This window comes from Crinia signifera, chromosome 4 (assembly GCF_055691185.1).
Source record: "Crinia signifera chromosome 4, ASM5569118v1, whole genome shotgun sequence".
Taxonomy (NCBI): domain Eukaryota; kingdom Metazoa; phylum Chordata; class Amphibia; order Anura; family Myobatrachidae; genus Crinia; species Crinia signifera.
In genome coordinates, this window is record NC_139220.1 from 260,732,854 (window position 1) to 260,745,893 (window position 13,040).

Sequence of the window (13,040 nt, forward strand, 5' to 3'; positions counted from 1 at the left end):
GACCACACGGACAGTTTTCCGTGCAAAAGCAGGGATCTGGGCGGGCAGCTGACATCCGGCGATGTCATATGTCCGCCCCTACACGTGCGTCACGGCCGCATTACCATACGTACGCCCAGCGTTTTCATGGGAACTCCCATGAAACGCGGGGCGTATGCATATGGTAATGAGCCCAAATAGCCCTTCACGCCCCTCTCCACCCCCTGTTCGGAGTGTTCACATATCATGCGGGATTTGGCCGTACGCCCCGCTCGCACATGCGCAGAGACGCCTCTGCACATGCGCAGACACAAAACATCGGCGGGCCGACCGCACGCGGATATATCCGCACCGATCAGAATAAGGGCCTGTGTGCAAACAATGTGGGAATAGTATTTTTTACTACTTAAAATTGTCTTCTGTGTCGCTCACAATTATATATGTAAAACATTTCATGTCTTTGCAGAGTAAAAAGAATTTGAAATGTTTCCACATATACTGCATAATGCATGAGAGCCGGATTGCCAAAGCAGATTTTCCCTTTCAAGTAGTTCCTTTGTTTAGACGCATTTGATACATTCATATTTATGATAATACAGCACTTTTCCTGTGTAATTCTTCGTTACTGTGGAAATAGTTACATACAAATAATATAAGTTCACTATTTTTTTTTTTCCAAATTCAGTGTGGTGTGGGGGAAAGAAAAGGACAGTGAGAGAGTATGAGGGTCATCAGAGCCAATGGACCAGGACTGTAGGGAAGGTTCTGCGAGCCGGGCTATCGACAAACACACAAGACCCTGGGGATGGCACCATCACTGTCCCATGACCTCTGCATTTGGCTAGCAGAGTACTTTAAATGGCAACCTTAAGCCGGTAGCATTGTTGCAGTGCTGCTTGAGCAATTACACCGGCCCCCCCCTAAGAGTGGAGGGGGCCAGTGTGCAGTGTGTGGTGGTGTCCACTACCGCCACACACACACACACAAATCTAGGTTTGAGCATTAATCAGTTCATCAGAGATTCTAGGTGGCTCTCTTGTTAGATGAACCAGTGTAGCTATATTGCGTATTAACATAGATGTGTATCTAACATGGACCCTGACATGGAGATATCATCTGTGGGCATATACAATTGTCTTCTTGACCTGAAAAAGAAGCCGGATGCCTATTAAACAATCACTGCATTGCTTAAGTTTAAGAAGTGATCTCTTATATTTGGATAACGGTCTACTAGAAAGTATAAACCGACAAAATCTGGACCCTCTGTAACAGGGCAGCCTATGATCTCAGCATTGACGGAATATCATTGAAACTTTTATGAGAAGTTACTACACTTGTGGGCATGATTACTGGTGGGGATGGAGGGACTTATAGGACTGAGGTGGAGCACATTGTTAAGGGCAGAGATCAAGGAGGTAGTGATAGACTTAGGAGATCTGGAAAAACTGCCCCACAGTCGTTATTCTTGAATGCTGCTGAGGTGGAGATGGTCAGTGAATTTAACAGGACTATAGGAGATACTATGTGGTTTTAAGGGAATCTGTAATTTTCCTTTAAAAACCTATTGGGAGGGTAGTAACATACAGTAGCTGTCCCAAGTATCAAATGATTTAGAGTCATGTTTCTATTTATCTAGAGTAGCTCCAGACAATCCATCCGAAAAACATTATATCATTTCCCTTTAAAAAAGTAAAAGAAGGTGGATGAGGATGGATCCCTGTTTGTAGAACAGTCTGGTGGGCTGCTACGCTATTAGCCAACAACATCTTCCCACCACCCTAGACGACCCTCTGGCCTACTGGGCTAATCCATAAAATTGCCCAATCCGAAGATAGTTTACAAAATGCTCCATGTCAAATCTTAAAGCAAGCGACCAGAAGTTTCAGAGCAGGGGACATGTCCAGGAGCAGCTAAACAAATCTGCTTCCAGTGTATGACATCGACCGCACATACCAGACATAGCCACCAAACTAGCTGTCCACAAAAATACTAATTCCCTGAAGGGGGAATTGACTGTACACCCTCACATTTTCGGTTCTTTTTCCACACAGATGTGTACGATAGTACACGGCATTGTATTCCTAGCTGTGGTGTTTCCCTCATCCTGCTCCGTAGGGAATTATGTCTAACGATCCCTAACAGGAAGACTAGTCCTATAGGGAGCAGACTTACAAGGACACAGTAATGACTGTGACACAAATAGAAGATTCTGTAAAATGTGGACACAGAGGACTTCCTGTCTAAATATAGGGTGATCTTTTTAAATTGTGGTGATTGTAATAGTTCTGGTCAAGGTCGTACTGAAGCATGACCATACTAAGAGAAAAGTTACGCCTTATGTCAGTGGGAGATGAAGCGGAGAGAGAGAGAGATCCATTCATTGTTAAGGAAAATTGTAGGAATGGTTGTAGGAGGGTGGGGGGCCATAGACAGTAAAGCCTTTGTCGCCCCTTTCCCTGCGGCACAGCATGTTCTCAAAAATGCATGTGATGCAATCCATCCATGGCTCTGGTAGGGGCACTCCCGGTTAGGGATTATCTGCGTAAATAACATGCATTGCCTGTAATATAGAAACCTGTGTCATTTATCATGTATCAACATTGTATTATCATTAGAATGTAAAATAGGAAACGTGAGCACAGGCACAAAGGCCACGGTTCTAGAAGCAGAAGGTAGCATCACCAAAGATAGTTTCCATATACAATGAAAAATGACAACCATTATAAAAGCCTTTTGGTTAGTACTTTATTGTTACAGGGCTCCTTCTCTTCTGGACTGTTGTGCAGGTTGCAGTCAGTGTTTAGTCCTAGCCGGGATGGGTACAGTTTGGATACATGTTTGTATACTCCATGTTGTACCATTAGTTATAGCAGCAGCCACCATTTATTGTGGAATGTGTACTCTGTGATGTCGTCGCTGTGTATTTTCCGATGTCAGGCAACTTTTGCAAATGATATTCGTTTTTTTCCCATTGTTTTTTTTTTTTTTTTTTTAACAATGACACAATTATTTAGCATTGCCGCAGTGTAATCGATATGGCTAGGTATTATTAAGTGTTTAAAGACATCTTATCTGCTGACTAAAGAAAAAAAGGGTACTTATGTATTATCTGGGCTCCCATGTTAATTGCACCCCATTTTTTCATACCCCTACTGTCCAACTACGCATGGAGTTGATTTTATATAGTGTGGCGAGCGCAGCGAGCCACCGTGCCCGAAGCGTGGCGAGCGCAGCGAGCCCCGCGAGGGGACGCGGTCTCATAAGAAAAACGGGAGCCCAGATATTACATAAGTACCAAAAAAAGGATTAACTCTTTGGCAAAATAAATGTAGAATTAGCCTGTGCTCAAATTACCTTAAATAAAAACCTTACATCTCAGAAGAACAACTTGAATGATTCTGACCTAATTAAGGCATCACAATACAATAATTAAAATACTCAATAATTATAAAATAATATAAATGTGCGTCAGCACTAAATGGCAAGATTAAAAAAAAAAAAATGAGGATAAATTGGAACCCATGAGATATTGGGACTAAGTGAAAACCTGACCCGGACAAAACCCCGGAAAGCTTGACCGGACATCAAACTCTGCATTCTGGAGCTTGTAGTGTCCAGTCCGGGGGGTGTCCCATCCGGGGGGGTATCTTGTCCAGGGGGATGCCTGTAATAGTTTTCAACAGGAAAATGGGGAAGGGAATATTACAGCCTCCCCGTGTGCTCCGGACTGTTACGGGTTTTGCTACATGCCCGGACCATACAGGAAAGCTTTATTCTCCCCCTCCTCCTCTTTATGGTGACAGCTGTCACAGGTACCCCCCCCAGGACAGGAAACCCCTGGACAGAACACTCCCCGAATTCGACACTCCAAGCTCCGTAATGCAGAGTTTGATGTCCGGTCCGGCATTCTGGTTTTTACACCTACCCTGAAATATTAGCTAAGAAGAACGTTGGCAGCCTCTGGAGGTGGTCTTACAAGTCCATTGAAAATATGTAGCCCACACATAAGGAATGTTTGGGGGTATGCACACAGTTAACAAATGGGCTCAAGAATGCCAGGGAGATGGGGTTGCGCAGAGGTGCTCAAGAGCTGAGCATCCAATTAAGGAGGAGCAACTATAAGTGATTATCTGTGCGGGAGGAGGAGAAGAGATCAGTGGAGTACAAGAGGTGCAATTTTGGTCTGTACATCCTATAGAGACAAGATTGTCCGTAAACTGCCCAATAAGGCAATAGGCAACATTTGAAGACAGAAATATATAAGGACAGGCTCAGACTGGCCAGGCAGGGAACCAGGGGATTCACCGGTAGGCCCTGGTGACTTTTGACTTACCCACTTTTTTAGGGGGATGGAACCTGACAGTAGCAATGGCTGCAAGATGATTTTGTTATCACTGTTGAGCAGTTATTTATAAGTTATTGACTGAACCAGTGACAGCTGCAGGGTTGGAGGGAGAAGAGGAGCCATGCAGGCAGGGGGGGCGACGGGGCTGACGCCATAACATCCATCGCATCATGAAATCGAATACCGGACCGTCCCATTGTGAAGACATCACAAACCAGACACCCCCCACCCAGGTGGGCCCTTACCCTCCCAGTCTGACACTGTATAAAAATAACCTAATTTATAGTTACCATATGAACAGGTGTAGCTTAATAAAAATATAGAATATAAAAAAACCCAAAACATTGCACCGTTATAACAGTGATCCTGGTTAGTGGAAATTAGTAATTATTTTTAGCAGGTCCTCACAAGATTGTCCATTCAGTAAGAACCTTAAAAGTAGGAACCAAATTTAAAAGAATAAATAAAAGTACAATGCGGATGATGCAATATCAGTGGGCATTCCTGGGTGCTAACAGAAGGGCGGCTAGAAATACACAGGCATGTTGCGGTGTGTCATGGTCAGCATATGTCACTTTTTCTGCAGTTACACTAATTTTGGCAGCCATTTATAGAGAGAAATCTTACAAGGGGGGGGGGGGTAAAATTCTACTGACGGTGAAAAGGGGGGGAGGGGTAAAATTCTACTGACGGTGGGATTCTATATATTCTAGAAGGGTCTAAATAAATAAGTAGTAATAGGTCTAAATAAATAAGTAGTAGAATCTGGTTGCTATGGGCAACATCCTATCTTCAAAAGAACTCCAATCTTAATAAATTTATTGTTGTCTGTTATGTGCTCTGATTTGGATCTGGTCGCTGGGCTGTGTATCTTTGAAGCCCGGTGATCAGTTAGCCGCCTCCCTGCCAGAGTGAAATCCCGCCCCTTGGGCGGTTGTGAAAGCAATCGCCATGCGAATAGAGGGAAATCCATTTGCAATCACTCACCATTGAATGGCAGGCGGTGTTTTGTAAATTTCCGTGATGACTACTTTAGGACAGAGCTGTGTGAGACAGGTGCAGTGTCATGAAGTGAGGTGGGGAAAGGAGACCCACTATTAAACTAGCAGTTACATAGTAGCTGGAGACAAAGGGTTGCCTGAACATTGCATAAAACATGCTGAAAAGACGTATTGCATAAAAGAACAGACTGTGTGGTGTTACAGGTGCCTTTTTGTTTTCTTCTAGATGTCATGGCGACCACAGTATCGCAGTTCTAAGTTCCGAAATGTGTATGGCAAGGTTGCAAGTCGAGAGAGCTGTTACGAATGTATACCGATCACCAAGAATGTGCACGATAACCCCTTCTGTGCTGTCAACACCAAGTTCCTCGCAATCGTTACAGAGAGTGCAGGAGGGGGAGCTTTCCTTGTAATTCCCCTTCACGAGGTGAGTTTCAGAATAGATGTCTTATCACTTCGTGGCCTTCAAAAGTACAATATAACGTGACCTACTAAGCCTTGGAGAGTGATAATGTGGAGTGAGATAAAGTACCAACCAAACAGCTCCTAACTGCCATGTTACAGGCTAACGAATATCAAAGGACTGTGCAGGCGTATGGACTATTGTTTGAATGCGAGTGCCTTCGCAATTTGGCGAACAGAAAGACGACATTTTGTGGGTAGTAACCTGACAGTTTTTGGGAGTGTCCGAAAATTTAGCAGACGTGCCCGAAGTGTTTTAGCGGGGGGGGGGGGGGGGGGGGGGGGGGATGCATTAAGCCTGGTGAAAAGATAAAGTGGAAGGTAATAACAGACCAGCCAATCAACTCACAACTGTCATTTTTCAAACATAGCTGATTGGCCATTGCATTATCACCTACTTTATCTATTCACCAGGCTTCACACATCTGCCCCACTGTGAAAAATGACAGTAAGGGGCTGATTGGTACTTTAAAGCTTTGTCACTCTCCAGGGCTTAGTACATCTCCCCCACAGACTAAAGGTGTCATAATCATTCAACCTATCTTTTTGACCTTTAGATTGGTTAATAAAAATGGATTTATGATGGACAATTTATACCTCCCATTGCAATGTGACAGGCAAAGTGGGGGCCATTTTATTAAAGTGGATTTATTTGCTGTTTTCTATATTATTTACCTGTGAGGTAATTAGTAGTGTAGAAATCCAACATTCAGAACTGAGTAGCTTTGTTATGACTTAGAGGAGGCCACCACCAGTATGTAATGGCAGTGGTTAATCAGATAACTATAATAGCAGAGGGTACTTTGGAAGCCTGTGTGCAGGTGGAGGGAGGAGCTACTGACAGGTGTATCTGTCTGTCCTCCTCCCCCAGGTCAGCATGGCCGGGAATTCATCTGTGAAATGTTCTGTGCCTCCCCCAGACTGGACGCATTGAGCCCAACCACCCCAAGGTGTGCGGGCACCAGGGCACAGTGCTGGATATTAAATGGAACCCGTTCATTGAGAATGTCATCGCCTCCTGCTCTGAGGACACATCGGTAAGTCATACATCAATAATGTATAATGTCTTTTTCATGGCTTATGATTGTTTAACCTTTAAGGTTATTAATGCCTCCTATCTACATAAGTATAATTGTATGATGTTTGTGTGTGTGTGTGTGTGTGTGTGGATGGATGTTCCACGATAACGCTTGAATGCTCTAACTAATCATCTTCAAACTTTGCACACTACCTTATCATCTTATGGGACGATCTAAGTTCGAAGATGGGTTTAATCGGATGAGCCCTTAAGGGTGTTGTCATAAGGGTCCATGCTATTTCTGTTGTTTTCATGCATCGTTATACGTTATACAGGGCTGAAAGCGCCTCCGGGCCCTGGTTTAAAAAAAGGGGGTGTGGTCAATGGGAGGGGGTCTGGCCAATGGGAGGGGTGTGTCCTTGTTTAAAAAAAATTGCATGGGGTGCGGGCTGTGTGCCGGTGCTCAGGAGGCTGCTGTAGCTTCTTCTCTCCCCTGAGCGGGGGAGAGAGGCTGCGCTGTTGTGGCAACCTCTGCTCTCTACACCTGCTGCCTGGTCTCTGCATTGGTGAGGGAAGTGCGGGACCTGGGCCCCTCCATCAGACCCGGGCCTGGGTAAAAAGTACCCACTCACACACCCCCCTGTCTCGACAGCACTGAATACAACACAATAAACAGACACCCTTAATGGACCCTTAACACCTTGAGTGGTGGGTTTTCCTGGGGCAGGACAAACCTACCAGGACAGGTGTGTCCTGCTCAGAAATACTCACCACAGAAAGGGCTGCTGCTGCCAGCTTTAGCTGTTTGGCATTCCTGTGTTTGGATGCCCGAACACAAACGCCCAAGTGTGGCCGATCCTCCCTGAACTGCCCTGATCCTCCCCAAGCAACCCCGATCCTCCACGAGCGCCAACGGGGAGGATCGGTGACAGGGGCAATGACAGTGGCATTCATGGAAATTTCTCGGGAGAATTGTTCCTGCAGTGCAGCTCAGCCCAAGAAATTTCCGGGCATACCACCAAAGGGGTTAAAGGCTTATAAGGGTCCATTAAATGAAAAACATTTTCACTTTTAAAAACTTTTGAGAATTCCCTCCTGTTTTCTCCCCATCCTTTCTTCTGCCTCCTTCTTTCCTGTATCTACCCTAAGCACTCCTGTCTCCTCCCATCTCCTCATTGTCCCATTTTCTTCTTTTTCTTCCCAACCCATGCCCTGTCTCTTCCCATCTATTCCTCTGGCTTTTCTCCATGCCCTGCACTTTCTCCTCCCCACCCCTCATCTGCCTATCTCCAGTTTCCTCCCTACATACTCATCTGCTTCCCCCACTCCCCTACTATATTCTCCACATCCTTGGCCTTGCTTATCTCCTCCTGTTTCTTCCCAACCCATGCCTTATCTCCAATCCAAGCTGCTCCTGTCTTTTCCATGGCTCTTTCTCCTCCTCTGTCTCCTTCCATCCTCTTCCTCCACTTCTGTCTACTGGACACTGCAGCCCATGGATAGGATGATGGCTCAGTGCCCAAAGAGTGGGTCTGTCCTGACAAAATGGTTGTGATGTATGTTTATGTACTGCATGACCAGTCCTCCCACATGGACCTACAGTGAACTTACTTTCCTAAAGGTGCGGATATGGGAAATCCCAGATGGTGGACTCAAGAAGAACATGACTCAGGCGGTATTGGATCTATACGGGCATAGCCGGCGGGTGGGACTCATAGAATGGCATCCCACAGCTAACAACATATTATTTAGTGCAGGCTATGACTACAAGGTCAGTATAATGATACTTGGTACATACCATGTTATGCAATAAATCTGTTTATTTAATGCTGCCAACAACATGATTAGAATATTGCTATGCAAGATTCAGAATGCTTAAAAATGTATATGTGTACCATGGGGCCAATTCAGAGCAGCAGCCCTTGTGATTATTGAAAGACTGTATATATATATATATATATATATATATATATATATATATATATATAATATATATATATATATATATATATATATATCATGTTTAATCCTTATTCATAGATTTATACCTGGGTCTTTGAGCAGATGACAGTATAACTAGAGACTTCTGTGCTGTCTGTGATGTCTCATTAGATCCTGATCTGGAATCTGGAGGATGGGGAGGCAGTGAAGATGATAGACTGTCACACAGACGTCATCCTCTGTATCTCCTTTAACACGGACGGAAGCCTATTTGCCACCACTTGCAAAGACAAGAAGCTTCGTATCCTGGAACCTCGGTCAGGGCGGGTGCTGCAGGTTCTCGCCTTACTATATTATACTCTTCTGATTTATCTTTCTATTCTATAACAAACTTAATTACTTTGCCAATAAACTTATACTACCACTTGTGCGCAGTATGTACCCATCTTATTATTTATGGCCCTTTCCATAATTCTTACCAAGTATCCGTAATGTCTAATAGTCCTTAGTATCGATGTTTTGTTGCTGATATATATCTATTTTGTATGATAACCAGCTGCGGAGTACTACGCCCGTGTTATGTATGCAGCCTTCCGTATCCATTGTAATTCTAAATGCTCCATAAGGAGTTTTTGATCCTGCTCATTTAACAATATATACTATGACCAAATCATGATACGGGTTGTACTTGTGTATTGCTGTGTGGATTTAATTTCAGCTGACATGCACAATGGGGAAGCGTGCTTGGAAATTCTGTTCAGTTGTTGGCCGCTGTTCAATCAGAACTCTCCTCATTTCTGACCATAGTTCTTACTCTCCATCATAACGGATGAGAACTAACTCAGCCTTTCTTCCACTTTTTCTTTTGTTACTGTAGGTGGCCAGCTGTAAAAACCACAAGGTCACACGTGTTGTTTTCCTTGGGGACATGAAGCGTTTGCTTACTACAGGCGTCTCCAGGTGGAATACAAGACAGATAGTATTATGGGACCAGGTGAGGAACTCAGTGATAAAAGGAAACGGTACAGCTACAAATTGCAACCTGTATGTATGCAAATGACATCATGGCTAGACTACACTCTACTATACTATTTACTATTATAACCAGTAATATTTGAACATTCACACCAGTCCCTGCTCCAGTGGAGCTTACTTATTTTTGGATTGCGGGAGGAAGCCGGAGCACCCGGAGGAAACCCATGCAAGTACGGGGAGAATGTACGAACTCCACACTGTTAGAGCCATGGCAGGAATCGAACCGAGGACCTCAGTGCTGTGAGGCAGTAAAGCACCGTCCATGTTGCCCCATTATATGGCCTCTAACTGACTCATTTGCTCACTCAGTTACGTTGGGAATTAAGGGTGAGATGTATCATAGCTTGGAAAGAGCCAAAGCACCAACTAATCATCTCCTGTCATTTTTCAAGCACAGTCTGTAAGATAATAGAAGATGATTGGTTAGTACTTTATCTTTTTCCACTTCATCTCTCCCCAAAGCCTTGATAAATCCCCCCCCTTTATTTTCTTAAAGAGGAATAGACTATAATTGTTATACATGTAACGTTCGTTTAACTGCTTGAGAACATTATTTATTTATAAGGAAATGAGGCTAGGTCTGAGGTTCTCAAACACATTCCTTAAGGCAAACCAACAGTCAAGGTTCTAGTATACCCATGCTTGGTCACAGGTGACTTAATTATTACCTTTGTCAATTTGATTTAATTATCTGTGCCCTCTGGGCTAGGCTATGTGCCAAGTGATGCCATATCTGCGTTACTGTATTGTAACCCTTCAATGCAGGATGATCTGTCGAAGCCATTGGTTGAAGAAGAGATAGATGGACTGTCGGGGTTGCTGTTCCCCTTCTATGATATGGACACACACATGTTGTACTTGGCTGGAAAAGTAAGCTCACTGGACTAATGTAGAAAACACCTTTATATATAAGCTGTACCTTACTGACCTATAATTAATCCTTAACCCTTTGAGTGGCAACATCTCTGTGAGAGATGCACAAAATATCCACTAAAAATGCCAGCGTCGCTCACATTTGTTATATAAATTAAAATAAAAAATATGTAAATAAAGATTATATTTCCTATATAAGGTAAACATTACAGGTCATTATAATGAATCAAAATGTTTGCTTGGCAATTTTCACCCCTTTTTTGACAAATTTCCTTGGCACTCAAAGGCTTAATGTAAATGTACAATTTTTAATGCAATTTATTGATGAGGTTCAGATATCTTGTTCCAAAAATGATTATAATTCAACTTCAACGGACTCTTTCCTCTTCTGGAGACTTCTTAGAATATAACATTCCTTTTTTCTTATGCAAGGGAGACGGCAACATTCGGTATTATGAGTTAACCGCGGAAAAGCCGTTCCTGACCTACCTCATGGAATATCGCTCTGCAGCACCACAGAAAGGACTTGGTGAGAAATGCAATAGGAATTAAGGATCTCTATATACGCACAATGCAAGCAGTTGTGTTGCAACTCATAGAAAACATTTAGATCCAATGCTTTTCAGTGTAGTTAATGATAGTGAGAAAACAAAGTAACAAAGAAATTACTAAAGTTATCGGCATCATGGCAGTATATAAAATGGGTAAGAACTAATGCAAAGGAGGGGGAGATTTATCAAAGCTTGGAGAAAAAGGGACATATGTACTAAGCCTTGTAGAGAGATAAACTACCAATCAGCTCTTGTCATTTTTCAAATTTAGCCTATAACACAGCAGTTAGGAGCTGGTTGGTCGATACTCTATGTCTTTCCCCCCATGGTTGCCTTCCCCATACAGAATATTGAATCAGAGATGTTTTCCATAGGAGTGATGCCAAAGCATGGGCTGGATGTATCAGCATGTGAGATCTTTCGCTTTTACAAGCTCGTCACCTTAAAGAATCTGATAGAGCCGATATCCATGATTGTTCCCAGAAGGGTGAGACTGTATATGTATGTATGTATGTATGTATGTATGGTGTGATGTCGTGAGGACTGTAAGAACAGCCCACGTAGGGGTTTGGGAGTCTGAACTTCCCCCACAGGGTAACACAAGCTTTTCTTGTTGCAGTCAGAAACATACCAGGAAGACATTTACCCTATGACCCCGGGAATAGAACCGGCCATCAGTCCTAAGGAATGGTTAAGTGGCATCAACAAAGGTGAGCTATGTGAAGGGACCAATCAGAGCTGAATAATTAAATAAACAATAAAGCTGAATAAGAGAATAATACTAATGATTAGATGAGATTATAGATGGGGTAATCAGACTTCTTTTATCAGACCCTGTGCTCATGAGCCTGAAAGAGGCATATCGGAAGGATTCCAAGGCCACATTCAAAGCGCCAGTGAGAGATAAGAAGAGTCTGGTGGTAAATGGGATAGATCTGCTGGAAAATGTGCCACCTCGGACTGAAAATGAAGTGAGTTTTAAATTACATTTTCTTCTGCATAGAACCTATCACAGCTTTCATTCTGCACCTTTACTACCTAATCCTAGTACAGGTAATTACTTGTCTTATGCACCACACAGTATTGTCTACACTAGTGGTTCTCAACCTTGGTCCTCAAGGACCCCCAACAGTGCACGGTTTCCAGGTCTCCTCACACAATCACAGGTGAAATAATCAGCTCCACCTGTGATCTTTTAAAATGTTTCAGTGAATAACGAGTGCACCTGTGCACCTGGAAAACGTGCACTGTTGGGGGTCCTTGAGGACCGAGGTTGAGAACCACTGGTCTACACACACAGAGCTTCCTACTGCATGTATCTTTACGGCTTCTGCTCTGTGAATGTGCCCTTCACCTGCTCACTTACCTGTGCTCTGCAGCTGCTGCGCATGTTCTACCGGCAGCAGGAGGAGATCCGACGCCTGAAGGAGCTGCTGGCTCAGAGAGACCTCCTAATCCGACAGCTGGAACTGGAACTCCGAAATCTGAGGAACAGTCCCAAAGAGGGCTAGCCGGTCCCAACATCTCCACAAAGATCACGCATTGTACTAGGGACAGATCAATTCTACCATGTATCTGGCCTTGTGGGGGTTTTGTATATAGACTAACTGGCCCTATAATGCCTCTCTGAGGCACCTAAAGGAATGTGTATACATCTGCACTAATTACCCCAATCCCCCATTTATCCAACAGGGGACCCGCATATAACCAAATGCAACTAATTCCTCCAGCACTAAACCTGGTCTTCCATAGAAGACCTCTAGCCAAGCACAGCCCTTGTAACTGGATTGTGCCCTATTCCTAGTTTTGAACCGGAGTCATAGGTCAAGAGAGGG

At 43.7% G+C, this 13,040-nt stretch overlaps 1 protein-coding gene across 3 annotated transcripts in view; it reads left to right on the forward strand.

Annotated features, from left to right (window-relative positions):
• Positions 1-13,034, forward strand: part of CORO2B (coronin 2B) — a 44,326-nt gene extending 31,292 nt beyond the window's left edge. For all 3 annotated transcript variants that reach the window (XM_083184392.1, XM_083184393.1, XM_083184394.1), the window contains exons 2-12: positions 5,552-5,752; positions 6,708-6,824; positions 8,427-8,576; positions 8,918-9,082; positions 9,624-9,740; positions 10,547-10,651; positions 11,087-11,183; positions 11,580-11,692; positions 11,825-11,915; positions 12,037-12,176; positions 12,585-13,034. In XM_083184392.1, coding sequence (XP_083040518.1) covers positions 5,552-5,752; positions 6,708-6,824; positions 8,427-8,576; positions 8,918-9,082; positions 9,624-9,740; positions 10,547-10,651; positions 11,087-11,183; positions 11,580-11,692; positions 11,825-11,915; positions 12,037-12,176; positions 12,585-12,716 — 1,428 coding nt within the window. In that variant the 3' untranslated portion in view covers positions 12,717-13,034. The remainder of the gene's footprint in view (positions 1-5,551; positions 5,753-6,707; positions 6,825-8,426; positions 8,577-8,917; positions 9,083-9,623; positions 9,741-10,546; positions 10,652-11,086; positions 11,184-11,579; positions 11,693-11,824; positions 11,916-12,036; positions 12,177-12,584) is intronic.
• Positions 13,035-13,040: the final 6 nt, after the last annotated feature.